This window comes from Prionailurus bengalensis, chromosome A1 (genome assembly GCF_016509475.1).
Source record: "Prionailurus bengalensis isolate Pbe53 chromosome A1, Fcat_Pben_1.1_paternal_pri, whole genome shotgun sequence".
Lineage (NCBI taxonomy): Eukaryota > Metazoa > Chordata > Mammalia > Carnivora > Felidae > Prionailurus > Prionailurus bengalensis.
Window position 1 is genome coordinate 24856719 of NC_057343.1, and position 13591 is coordinate 24870309.

At 43.8% G+C, this 13591-nt stretch overlaps 1 protein-coding gene across 2 annotated transcripts in view; it reads left to right on the forward strand.

Moving 5' to 3' along the window:
* The window catches only part of LCP1 (lymphocyte cytosolic protein 1), an 84303-nt gene that overhangs the window by 43284 nt on the left and 27428 nt on the right, over nt 1-13591 (forward strand). For both annotated transcript variants that reach the window (XM_043578848.1, XM_043578842.1), the window contains 4 exons: nt 8003-8089; nt 8675-8838; nt 9007-9136; nt 11034-11166. In XM_043578848.1, the coding sequence (XP_043434783.1) occupies nt 8026-8089; nt 8675-8838; nt 9007-9136; nt 11034-11166 (491 nt within the window). In that variant the 5' untranslated portion in view covers nt 8003-8025. The remainder of the gene's footprint in view (nt 1-8002; nt 8090-8674; nt 8839-9006; nt 9137-11033; nt 11167-13591) is intronic.

The window sequence follows — 13591 nt, forward strand, 5'->3', positions numbered from 1 at the left end:
ACAGGCTCCAGGCTCTGAGCCATCAGCCCAGAGCCTGACGCGGGGCTCGAACTCACGGACCGCGAGATCGTGACCTGGCTGAAGTCGGACGCTTAACCGACTGCGCCACCCAGGCGCCCCAATAGTCAGCTTTTTGAAAAACAAAACCCAAGGATACCCTGAACTTTCAGTAAGGAAGGGTCTGGATCTTAAAGTCCTTGTGGTAGAATGTGGAGTGAAGGGATTTTCAAGATGTTAACACCAGGAGAGTCACTGTCTATACATACCCTGGGGAAGGGGAGGGATGACAAGGCAATGAGGACCTCCCCAGCCCCAGCTTAGAGCATCCCCTTTGCTTGCAAGAGTTTTGTTCTGTGTCACATCCTTCCTTCTCTTTTCTTTTCTTTTCTTTTCTTTTCTTTTCTTTTCTTTTCTTTCTTTTTGAGAGAATACAAGCAGGGAGGGGCAGAGAGAATCCCCCCATCAGCGCAGAGCCCCATGAGGGGCTTGATCCCACGAACCATGAGATCATGACCAGAACCAAAATCAGGAGTCAGAACTTTAACCAACCTAGCCACCCGGGCACCCACTGTGTCACACCCTTCGTGGCCGTGAGCAGCTCAGTAGAGAAGCAAGGCAGCGTGGGGGCGGGGTGTTGGGGCAGGAAGGAAGCGGGGAGAAGCAAGGCAGCATGGGGAAGTGGGGAGATGGGCACTCCTTGGTTGGTAACTGAGCCGCGCTCTGTGTGCTGTGTTATATACAGCTTCCAAAGCCCCTCAACTGTGATCAGACGACAAAGGCCCCCAGAACATCACGTTCACCAGGGTTAGAGTGACCTGGCCTGCCAGCTTCCCATGAGAGTTCACGGGCCACCCGAGAGAGAGACCTAGAGAAGAGAGCCACCGGGTCGGTGCCCCTGACCCACTCCTGCACCGTGGGGGCAGAGGTGGTAGAGATCCCAGTTCTGTGCTCTGGGACGGCCCTTGGGCAAATCAGTGTATCTGCAGGGAGAGAGAGAGAGAGAGAGAGGAAAAAAAAAGACGATCTAAAGGAGATTTTGACTTGACAAAAAGAATTCATAAGAGTTCCTCTAAATGGTCCTCTGTATTTGAGGCTGTTTTTAATTATTTGGCTTCTGAAAAACAAAGTCATTGTTAAACTACATTTTCAGAATCATCCTTTACGTTAAGCTTTGGAACGTCCTGAAAATGTTCCTGAGAACTTACAGTAAATTACTGGTGGTTACATCCCCTACTTTGTAACATGAAGGGGACAGAGTTGTGTGAAGCAGAGCTGCTTCTTTGTCTCATAGAAGCGTATCATGATGGCTTCTTAAAAACTTACGGGTATGTTATTTTGCTTCAGAGTCTTAGGTGTTTTATGTTCCTCTTTAGTGAGCGTAGTCTAGCACTAAAGATTGCAACATGAGTGACGTTCTCGATGACGCGTTGTTTTGGATTATTAACTGTTCATTCACGTATTCGGAATTTGTACAGCTTTCTCCTGGCGCTGTCCTGAAATTATTGAGGCAAAGCTAGGAATCTGGGTCCTGAGTTTCCAGTTTTATTTTACCCACTGTGTCAAGTTGCAGGAAAAGTAGGACACATTCAAAAAGAGTCCCTTGGCAATGTGATGCCGGGTCACAGATGCCTCCCTGATCCTGGCAGTTATATAACTGGGCATCAGTATATCAAACCGAAATACTGACCAGCACACCATTACCACCTCTCAGAAGTAAATGCAGCCCATGGGCATCTCACGCTAGGCCAGTCACCTTTCCTCATCCCTTCTGCTGCTTTTCATGAGCAGTTAGGAAACCCCTCAGAGAAAATTCAGCTTCCATGGTTGCATTTATTTTAGAGAATGTACTATATTTCTTTCTGTAAATCCTACAGCGCTGTGTTCTATAGCAACCTCCCACAAATAGTTTCTGTATTCAGACTTTAGGGAACTTGAGTTTAGGTGCTTTTATTCTTAAGTAGTCATTATCAGAAGTTCTCTTTCACTGCCGATCTGGGAAATACCAGCCTCCTCTAAGCAGAGACTCAAAACTCATTGACCTAAAGAAATGAGCAGGTTTTGTGGCTTCTGCAACTTGGGGGGTTATTTGGCGTTCTTAGGACTTTGGAAATAATCTTATAAAAGTGAACAACCGGTACTTTCTTTGGCCAAACGTCTTGGAATTTTAGAGCTATTGATTTAATACATTTAAGTGCTCACAGAAAAACTGGCAGCCGGATGTGACTTAGATGAATGGTGGGAGTCTGTACTCTTATATTTATGATCTGGGCAGTGATTCTAAAACAGGATTCCATAATTCACCCCTGATTTGCGAGATACCTTAAAATGGTTCCTGGGAGGGCATAGTTAGATGATGCCGTCATTAATAAGGGAGAAAGAAGTTGTGATGTATATACAATGGAATATCATTCAGCCATAGAAAGGAGGAAATCCTACCATTTGTGACAATGTGGATGGACCTTGAAGGCATGATGCTAAGTGAAAGAGGTCAGACAGCAAAAGGTAAATGCTGCCTGATCTCACTTTTTGTGGAATCTTAAAATACATACATACATACATACATACAACTAGAACTAAGCTTATGGAAGAAGAGATCAGACTTGTGGTTACCAGAGGCAGGTGGTGGGGGAGGAGGAATTGAAGGAAGGTGGTCAAAAGATACAAACTTCCAGCTGGAAGATCAGTAAGTCCTAGGGATGTGATATACGACCCTGTGGCTGCAGTTAGCCCTTCTGTATGGTATATAGGAGAATCGTTGCCAGTAAATCCTAAGAGTTGTCCTCCCAAGGAGAAAACATTTCCCCCTGTGTTCTTTCCTCTTTCTTTGCTTTTTATTGCGTCTGGATGAGAAAATGGGTGTTAGCTGAACCTATTCTGATCACATGTCAATCAAACCGTCATGCTGTGCACCTGAAACTCACACAGTGATGTTATGTCAAGTATTTCCCAATAAAACTGGAAACAACGAAAGGGGGGGCCCACTTAACGCAGGAGCAGTAGAGTGGAAACTGGAAGGAACGTGTTTTCCTCAAACCCTCGTTTCAGGCTCTAAATGCCTCAGTACATCCCACTCCTGCAGCGACCTCTCTGGGGACTGTGGCCAGTGTGGGGCCAGCAATTTGCAAACTGAAACCCTAACTTACTATCCTTATGAATCTCACTAACGTTAATACCACCCGTGCCTTCAAGTGGGCATGAAGTGGGTATATTTTTTCCAGGCAAACGCATCAATGGACTGTGTAAAGCACCTCAGATTTGATTCTAACCCCAGCGATACCCTTCTTAGAAATGGTCTGATCTGCATGGTGTTAATGACCTCCTCTTCCTGCTCCTCTGCTTTGTGAACATGGTGCCATTTGCACGTTCAGTTCAATTAGTTAAAGGGTCTCCTCTCAGCTATGGACCTTAATGGGCCCTATTGATGGTCCCTTCATCCTTCTCCCGCTCTGCTCACCAGCAACTACATTTAGAACTCTAGAACTTGGACAGAGACATGGCCTTTAATCTCACTGAAACTCTAGTGTTCCGATCTCGAGAACGAAGGAGTTGGAATGAATTATTCCTCAAGTTCCTCCTGCCTCTACGAGTTGGCTTGTGTCTCCAAGACTTACTGCCCATTTTGACAGAACAAGAGACCCTCTCCAGGTGTGTATTTGTGTTGGGGCCCCCACACAAGGCAGCATCATAGTAACTCGGGCTGTTGACTGTTGCTTCTCCAATGCACCTTTTAAAGGAATTTTCCTCTGGCTCGCAAACCACTCAGGGATTTGGGAACCTTAAAATGTGAGGGCTGTCTCACTCTACGGCTTCTCTAAGTTGATCTTCCCCGTTTATAAATCTCTTTGAAAAAATACAGTTATCCAGATGCCCAGGTTTTTCATCTTGACCTACTTGCAATGGTGCTTAAAAACCACATCGTTTTAAAATAACGCTTCTCCCATCCCTTCTCGGTCTTTAATTTGAACGGGCCATGCCATTCATTTTCTCAGCTTTTCCATTGCACCGTGGTCTTGAGATTTTCTTTCTTATCTAATACGATGACTCTTTTGTTGCCTCTTTGGCCCTGCTCTTGACCCTTAAGACGCAGTCTCATTTTTGCCTTCACTTGTGTTTCTCCCTAGCCCCTTATAGTGCTCGACGGTCTGAAATGCTTATGTCAAAGGATGGGGTTAAGTTCAGACTCAGAGACCCCGTTCAAGCTTCTACCTTTAATATTGTTCCCTGCTTTTCGGGTAACTGGGGCAGGGTAGACATGCCTCACCTGAAATGAGAACAGCACCTGGCTTGTAGCAGGCATTTAGAAAATACTGGTAAATGAATGAATGTATCTCATAACCCCATGAGCATCCATGAACCAAGAAGTGTGAATTAAGACACCTAAGAACAAGAAAGGCCAGCCACCTCTAGGTCTAAAGCCCCTTGGATTTTATCAAAGATCTTGTGGAAATGTGATGGAGAACCTTCTCCTGATGTGTATATGGAATATTTGTAAAGGCATAAAGGAAATCTAGGCCAAATTACTCACAAGGATTTAGAAAAGGGTACAAAGTTATGTACGAATTTCTTAGCACAGAAGCTTTGCTTCCCTCACACGTGAAAGCAAAATCTTCCTAAGCTAGAATACCTAGATAGGCTCTCTGTGTTACGAATTTTTTAAAATCTCCCATGGAGTATACATATTAGATGGTTAATAATTGCTGGTTGAGCGTATGGGTGGACAAACTGAATGTCTAGCAGAAGTGTGGAGGCATTGAACCTGAGTAGACAGCATGAGGGAAGAGAAAAGACTGAGAATTGGAATCCTGGCTGCTCCTCTCCCTGGCTGTGTGATCTGAGATATGTGTCCTAACTTCTCTGAGCTTCTGTTTCCTCTTCTACAAAATGGGAATATATATCTATATTTATGCCATCAGATTTCATTGAGGGGCATTATAATAAACACGAAGCTAGTGTTTACTGCACCTCACAAGTGTCCTCTCCTGGGTGAAGGCATTGCTATGAGACCTCAGTTCTGTGGTCCTAAAAAAACATTGGTTTGTTTGGCTCTTAGAGATGAAGTATGTACCTGATGACATTTCCCTTTTTGCATTCGCTTCTAAAGAACTCGGAACTAGATTTTCAGCCTGCTTCTAGCAAAATACGAAGTCTTAACTGTGGACTTGAAGGATTAAAGCCCCCCTGCCATTATCTTGTCTTACCTAGGCGTGGCTCTCCTCCTTAACAATTACATGATTTCATTCATTTAATTCTTACGCTTGGGTGTAACTTTGTAAGCTGGCTCAAATTGTTTTTGGAACAAGGCTTGGTGAGGGAGGGAGAAGGAAGGAAGGATGGGAGGAAGGGAGGATGAGTGGATGGAAGGAAAGGAAGAAAAAAATTTTATTTATTTATTTTTTTTTAATTTTTTTTTAAATTAATTTTTTTTAACGTTTTATTCATTTTTGAGACAGAGAGAGACAGAGCATGAACGGGGGAGGGGCAGAGAGAGAGGGAGACACAGAATCGGAAGCAGGCTCCAGGCTCCAAGCCATCAGCCCAGAGCCCGACGCGGGGCTCGAACTCACGGACCGCGAGATCGTGACCTGAGCTGAAGTCGGCCGCCCAAACGACTGAGCCACCCAGGCGCCCCAGAAAAAAATTTTAAAAAAAAGGGAGGGAGACAGAGAGAGGCAGAGAAAAAAAGGAAAGGAGACGAGTGAGGAAGGCAAGAAAGTCAGATAGCCATTGCCTGTCCCTGAGGGTTATTGTGCTGTGTAAATATTTGCTTATACAGTTAAGTTCTGTGCAGTTATCCCTTCCTTCAGAGAACCCAGTGAACCTTTTTAGATACATGAGGTTACTAATAAAATTATTATTGATAATAAAACATATTTTTAGAGGAATTGAAATAGCAACAGTATCTAATTCTCTGACTTTCTTTTTTTAATGTTTATTTTTAAGAGAGAGAGAGCAAGAGAGCATGTGCATAATCAAGGGAGGGACAGAGAGAGAGGGAGACACAAATCTGAAGCAGGCTCCAGGCCCTGAGTTGTCAGCCCAGAGCCCAACGTGGGGCTTGAACTCACGGACCTGGAGATCATGACCTGAGCCTCAGTTGGATGATTGACCGACTGAGCCACCCAGGCACCTCTAAGCCTTTGACTTTCAAATCATGCTCCCTGGAGTTCCTACTGGTACATAAGCTCACAGGAAGTGGGAGAGTAGAGGCAGGGGAGCATTTGAGTTTCTTCAGCCAGTGCCTCTCAGAGTTGTTATTTTGTCTTGTTTGCTTCAACCTACATGTAAAGCTTCTGTTGACAAAGGATTTGGGGGGAAACCAAAGTTTGACGCCACCAATATGTGTACATAACAAAAGAGTAAGTTGGTGGATAAGCCAAATTGAGCGTAAGGCATTTTTGAACTATAGATCTAAGTGTTAAGCTTGCTTCCCTTTTTATGTGGTTGTTGATTGGTTGGCACCGAGAACAAGTATAGCACTATAAAATGCTGTGAAAACATAGAAAAGGAAATTCATTTAAAGTAATATCCTGTAACAAATGTGAAATATGTTTTTTAAATGTTTGTTTATTTTTGAGAGAGAGAGAGAGAGAGAGAGCAGGGCAGGGGCAGGGAGAGAGGGAGACAGAGAATTGCAAGCAGGCTCCACGCTGTCCATGGCAGAGCCGGATGTGGGGCTCAGTCCCATGAACCATGAGATCATGACCTGAGCTGAAATCAAGAGTCAGACGCTTAACTGACTGAGCCACCCAGGCATTTCACAGATGTAACATATTTGCAAAACATCAGTAACTTCACTGAAATGCTCAAATTATAATTACATGTAAAAATACCCCATCATCCGCACTCCCACCCTGCTTATCCCTCCACCAGCAGGAAATGCAGCAAGCTTTAGTGGAACTGCAATTTGAAATATTCTGGTGTGGATGAGCTAGGGGCATGGAGAATATAATCCGTTTTCAGTTTCATTCTCTTTCTACCCACTAGAGGGCAGCAATAAAGCACAGGGAAGGGGAAATTAACTCCAGCGCTGGCATTTAAGTTTCCCAGCAAGACTAGCCTTTTTGAAAACGAGAACACCCAGAAAGTCCCTGAGATTCCCACATATGAATTATTAGAGGGTCAGGTTCCCTTCCCCTTTCCCTCAATATTGAGAGAACTTTGAAAACTCCCGTTGAAGTTATAAAAGTTACCTGTTGGCTTGGCCAAACATACTAATTGTAAATGTGAACATGACATCATCTCTAAAAAAGGCATTTATGTAAAAGTTAAGGGTTACAGTTGTATATTTCCATGCAGCACACGACTCCAAGACTTAGTGATTTACCACAACAGCCATTTTACCGCATCTCTCGATTCTGTTCATTGGGCACAGCTGGGTGGTTTTTCTGTTTTGTGTGATTTGACGGGGGACCGTGGACATCTAGGGTCTCAAATTAGCTGGAATGTCCAAAGTGGCCTACTCCGTGTGTAATTGTAAAAGATCCGCGTGTAGAATTTCTGGTGCCTGGCGGTTGAGGCTAGCTGTCAGCTGGGAGCCCAGCAGGGACAGGTGAGCAGAGTACCCGGTCCTTCGTTGGCTTCTTCATGCGGGTTGGACATCTCAGAGCATGGCACTTGGTTTCCAAGAGGGAATATCCTAAGACGGAGCATTCCCAAAGGAAGGAGCCAGAAGGTTCCAGTCCCAGACATGGCTCCTGCTGCCTCCTCAATGGTCAGAGCAGACACAGGGTCAGCCCAGGTTCAAGGGGAGGGAATCAGCTTCGGCTCCTGATGTGGAACAGTCTGTAGACCCAGGGAGAGGAGGGAGTGGTGAGGGCCAATTGGAGGCCACGTGGACGGTTAAGAATGAGGTCATTTCTTACATATGGGGAAGAGATGTATAAATCGTGAGGGATACCGAGGGATATTGTCTTCATTTGATAAATGGAAATTGCTGCTTACTGTGGTACTTTAAGAATTAAGACGCACGGAAGTCATTCCTTATGTTCTTCTCCTTCCTCAGATCTGTTGCCGAAAGCAATAAAAATGGCCAGAGGATCAGTGTCCGATGAAGAAATGATGGAGCTCAGAGAAGCTTTTGCCAAAGTTGGTGAGCAGGCCTGCCGCTCAAGTCACATGATTCTCCTCTTTGCTGAGTAGCTTCAGGACAGATTCAGTGAATCGGTAACATGAGCCAAATAGCGGAAGTGAAAGGAATACGGCGGTATTGGTTAGAGGAGCTGAGGGAACTTAATTTTGAAACATCTGCTTTAGGAAGATGGCTTCTTTCTCTATCAAAACATGGAATATGGACCCTCTCACCCCTGCCGCTTTTCTCATATTCTTATCTGGTCTGATTTCCTTGGTTTCCTTGGTTTTTCTGCTATTCCATACTCTGGCTTTGTATCTCTAAGCTTGTGATGTATTTTCCCGTCTCTTTCTGTAGAAGTCTCTTCAGATTCTGTTGCCAGAACCTCTGCTGTGACGTTATGACGCGTGGATGTTGGAAGTGACGCTAATGCCCCTCCCCGGTAGAAACAGGCCTCTTGCGAGACTCTGACTCTCGCATGGGGTCAGGCTGCGACCCCCGAATGATTGCCCCTCCAGCCCACTCACCTCCCGTCTCGCCTTCCCCCACCTCTTTATCCTGTTTCCTGAACTGCCCTGAAACTTCAAGTCCTCTCTTGCCTTGCAGATACCGATGGCAATGGGTACATCAGCTGCAATGAGTTGAATGATTTGTTCAAGGCTGCTTGCCTGCCTCTGCCTGGGTACAAAGTGAGAGAAATTACAGAAAACCTGATGGCTACAGGTGATCTGGACCAGGATGGGAGGATCAGCTTTGATGAATTTATCAAGGTGGGTACGAGGCAGGACGCACGGAGATGCGTTTGAAGCCTGGAGCCTCAACCTGAGAAATATCCAGAAATGGATTCCCACCCTCCCCGCCTCACTATTACATATTCTTCCCTTTGGGATTCTCTTGATCACAGATTGGGTTTCTAAAGATACATTCCATTTTTGCAGGTTTTCCACGGCCTGAAAAGCACAGAGGTTGCCAAGACCTTTAGGAAGGCGATCAATAAGAAGGAAGGCATCTGTGCCATCGGTGGTACTTCGGAGCAGTCCAGCGTCGGCACCCAGCACTCGTATTCCGGTGCGCTGTCCCGGCGGAAGTGGGGAGGGTGCTGGCACGAGGAGAGACTGGGGGTAGCGGGAGAGGGAGCCATATGGAAAGGATCCGTGCCTTCTGGGGCTCCACATTCTAAACTCGGTGTTAAACCTAAGGGGTGCAAACCGACACAGAAGCCAACGCGAGTGTATTGACTACTGCCTGTTTCCCTGTGGTTGGCGAGCTAATTCCAGGGACGTGATGGGGGAGGAGCAATCCTAGTTCTAGGTAGAGTCCAATACCAAGTCATCTCAACAGCATTTAAAAAATACATTGAATGGAAACCAATTTGACAATAAACTTCATATATTGAAAGAAAAATACATTGAGGCTGGAGGGTATTATGCTAAATGAAATTAGTCAGTCAGAGAAAGACAAATGTCACGTGACTTCACTCATACGAGGACTTTAAGGGACAAAACAGATGAACATAAGGGAAGGGAAACAAAAATAATATAAAAACAGGGAGGGGGACAAAATGTCACAGACTCATAAACATGGAGAACAAACAGAAGGTTACTGGAGGGGCTGTGGGAGGGGGGCTGGGCTAAATGGGGAAGGGGCACTAAGGAATCTACTCCTGAAATCGTTGTCGCACTATATGCTAACTAATTTGGATGTGAATTTTAAAAAATTAAATAGGGGCGCCTGGGTGGCGCAGTCGGTTAAGCGTCCGACTTCAGCCAGGTCACGATCTCGCGGTCCGTGAGTTCGAGCCCCGCGTCGGGCTCTGGGCTGATGGCTCAGAGCCTGGAGCCTGTTTCCGATTCTGTGTCTCCCTCTCTCTCTGCCCCTCCCCCGTTCATGCTCTGTCTCTCTCTGTCCCAAAAATAAATTAAAAAAAAAACGTTGAAAAAAAAAATTAAATAAATAAGTAAGTAAATAAATAATACATTGAGGCTGCCAGAATTCCTTTATAAATCTTTTGGATAAAATGAACTATTCAGGCTTTTATCTCCTCCACACTTCATGATTATTCTCAATGCCTACTGATGGGTCAAGAATATTATGTTTTTACTGATTTGGAAGGAAGCTGTGTATTTATTTTACAGGCTGCCATCCAACAGCCCTAATGGAAACTATTAAAAATTCAAACGGTACAGTAATCCAACGAATCCCAAACTGAGTTCTTTAACACGTTAGTGGATCTTAAAGATAAGTTCATGGTTAAGTACCATTTGTGATCGTGAAGGCAGTGTTTAACCTTTTACTTTTAAATACAGAAATCAGATAAATATGCATTATGAATATTCAAGACAATGAAGACTCGAACTTTGGTGACTCGGGATTCTTCTGTGTTTTCAGTGACACACAATTTGGGAAACACCATACTGGGCTGTAAGGCATAGCGTGAGGTTTCATTAAAACTTCTGAAATGAACTTCTGGCAGCTTTATTGATAAGAAAGAAAGATTATATCACACAGGATTTTATTTCATAACAATTATATACAGAAGCTCAAAGATTTTGTAGGGATTATCTGTGATCATCTCACATTTAAATTGGCTGGGCTGAAGGCAGCCGCTGAGTTTTATCCTGTAAGCATTAGATCACATTCATATTTAAATTGTATCTAAATATAAATAAAATATATCTCTAACATTTGCAAATATAGTTACATATTATATATCTATTATAACTAATATATAATAATTAGGTATTATTAAATCTGCTTGCCATATGTTTTATGACTTGGAGTGAATAGAGGTCCTGTGCCTGGTCCCCAAGTCACTGAGATTTTTCAGTGTCAATAAATGTAAGAGGATAAGGGACCAGATAGCATCTCAATGGCTCTCCTGGGCATGGCAATCTGAGATCCATGTACATAATTTTATGTCAGATTTTCACTTTGCAAATAAGCCATTTTTATCATGGACTTGCAGAGGAAGAGAAGTTTGCCTTTGTCAACTGGATAAACAAAGCCCTGGAAAATGACCCCGACTGTCGACATGTTATCCCAATGAATCCAAACACAAATGATCTCTTCAGCGCCGTGGGAGATGGCATTGTCCTTTGGTAAATAACGCTTCCTTCTTGGTTTCTAAGACCTTCCTGGAATTTTCTGGAATACCAGCAGTTCATTGTCTTTATCCTAGGCCAGCGTCCTTTGGCGCTCAGCGGGACTTGAAATGCTTTCTGCACTTGTACTTGGCAGGTCCCGGAAAGCAAACTAATTTCAAAAGCAACTTATAAAATGAGACATGTAAAGCTGCTGTTGCTTGGTTGGAGGGGAGGGATGCACAGTATACAGACAAACACAGGTGGAGATACAATAATACAAGGTCAAAAGCAGTTACTTTTGGAACATGTGCCACGTGGCTTCATCTGAAAGTACCTAGATTCAGAATAGCAGCGTGATGATTGAAGCAACCCAGTGCCAGTCCTTATGCAGAGACTTTTGAGTGGTACGTACCAACATGCATTTCAAATGCTGAGGACACCTGGAAAAAGAGGAATGCATTCTGTTTGCGGAAGGCCTCTACAGCAATTGGTCCTCATGGTGTCTTTGAAATACTTCTGTAGCTCTTGCTTTAGCAGCTTCTAATGCCATTTGTAAGACACGGTATTAATGAAAGAAAGGGCTTGGAATAGCCAATCCCAGGTGAGCTCAGGAGTTGAAGGGAAGGATGGATGGGCAAGATTTAAAACCCCCTCTTCCCTGCTCTGGGCAGAGCAATTCTGCTTTCGGTATTTTATTTATTAGAGTTCGCCATGAGATTTCATTTTTAAAAATTTCAACTGCCAAAAAAAAAAAAGACGTAAACAATGTAGGCAGGAGCAAATCCTAATTCCTTCGGTTGGCCCACAAAGCACCCCATCATCTTCCCTCAGTCTCCTGCTAGCTTTACCTCCCAAGACCCCCATGACTCAGGGACCCAGCGTGGGACACTGAGTGAATGGCTGCGGGAATGGCTACATCAGCAACCATACTTACTCTTCCCCATACACGTCTGCTCATAACTGTAACTGGCTTTGCCTTTTATTCTCCTTTTTAAGAATGCCTTTCCATGGGGGTGCCTTGGTGGCTCAGTTGGTTAAGCATCTGACTCTTGGTTTTGGCTTAGGTCACGATCTCTCACGGTTCGTGAGATCAAGCCCCACGTCGGGCTCTGTGCTGACAGTGCAGAGCCGGCTTGGGATTCTGTCTGTCTCTGTCCCTTCGCTGTTCACACACACTCTACCTCAAAATAAACATACTCTGAAAAAAAAAAAAAGAATGCCCTTCCCATCATCTCCTCCTATGGAAATCCATTTACCATGACAGTTTTTGGTCTATTCCAATCCTCCGGTGGTCTCTCCCTTCACTGGATTCTTAAAGCGCATATTCGTGGTACTTTGGGAGGCATGATAATGTTCTTCTTTTGGACTGTTGGGTAACTTTTCATATCGATATATTTTGTCTCTATAATTGGACCATACACTTTTCAAGAGCAAGGTTACCTTATACTTTCTGAACCACCCCTCCCTCCTACCATTTCCCAAGGCTTCTAGTTCACCAACAGCTTCAGATTTTTCAAATAATAATTTAGGGGTTGGTTTTGCCTGAATCGCAGTAAAGTATCTTTTATTTAAATATATGGAAACACACACACACACACACACGACAAAGTTATGGAAATACATCTTTAAAGGCCACCCCAAAAAAGGCAGTTACATAAAAATTGTTAGGAAAAAATGTTAATGCTGATTTCTCATTAGACACAAATAGCCAGGGTCAAGTTTACAATTCTTTGAATTTGTTGTTGTTCCTTTGGATTTGCTTTTTCAACTTCCTTTCTTTAAATAAAGTGGGGGCGCCTGGGTGGCGCAGTCGGTTAAGCGTCCGACTTCAGCCAGGTCACGATCTCGCGGTCCGTGGGTTCGTGCCCCGCGTCAGGCTCTGGGCTGATGGCTCCGAGCCTGGAGCCTGTTTCCGATTCTGTGTCTCCCTCTCTCTCTGCCCCTCCCCCGTTCATGCTCTGTCTCTCTCTGTCCCAAAAATAAATAAACGTTGAAAAAAAAAAAATTTTTAAAAATAAAAAAAAAAAAATAAAATAAATAAATAAATAAATAAATAAAGTGGAGGTGACCTAAAGAAATGTATTTTTTATGCTCCACTGAAGTTGTTAAATGAATGCTAAATGAGTCAAATCAGTTTTTCATAAATAATAACTGCTCACTGTAGATGTCTGATCAATATATTAGATACTTCACTGGGTGAAATTTCTCAAGCATTGATACAACAGTGGGTATAACAGGTACAGCAGAGTATAAAACATTTTATCATCCACTTAGTTAAAAGTATAGAGTTCCACCAAGTGTCAGATAGAAATTTCGACATTACATGAGCTCGGAAGTGTATAGATGGTCATTTATATAGTGGGGACAATTTTCACAGCTGAGAAAGTAAAGCACTCCTGGTGAATTTGCCTTGGCTTTCTACCCAGAATTTCCTAATATG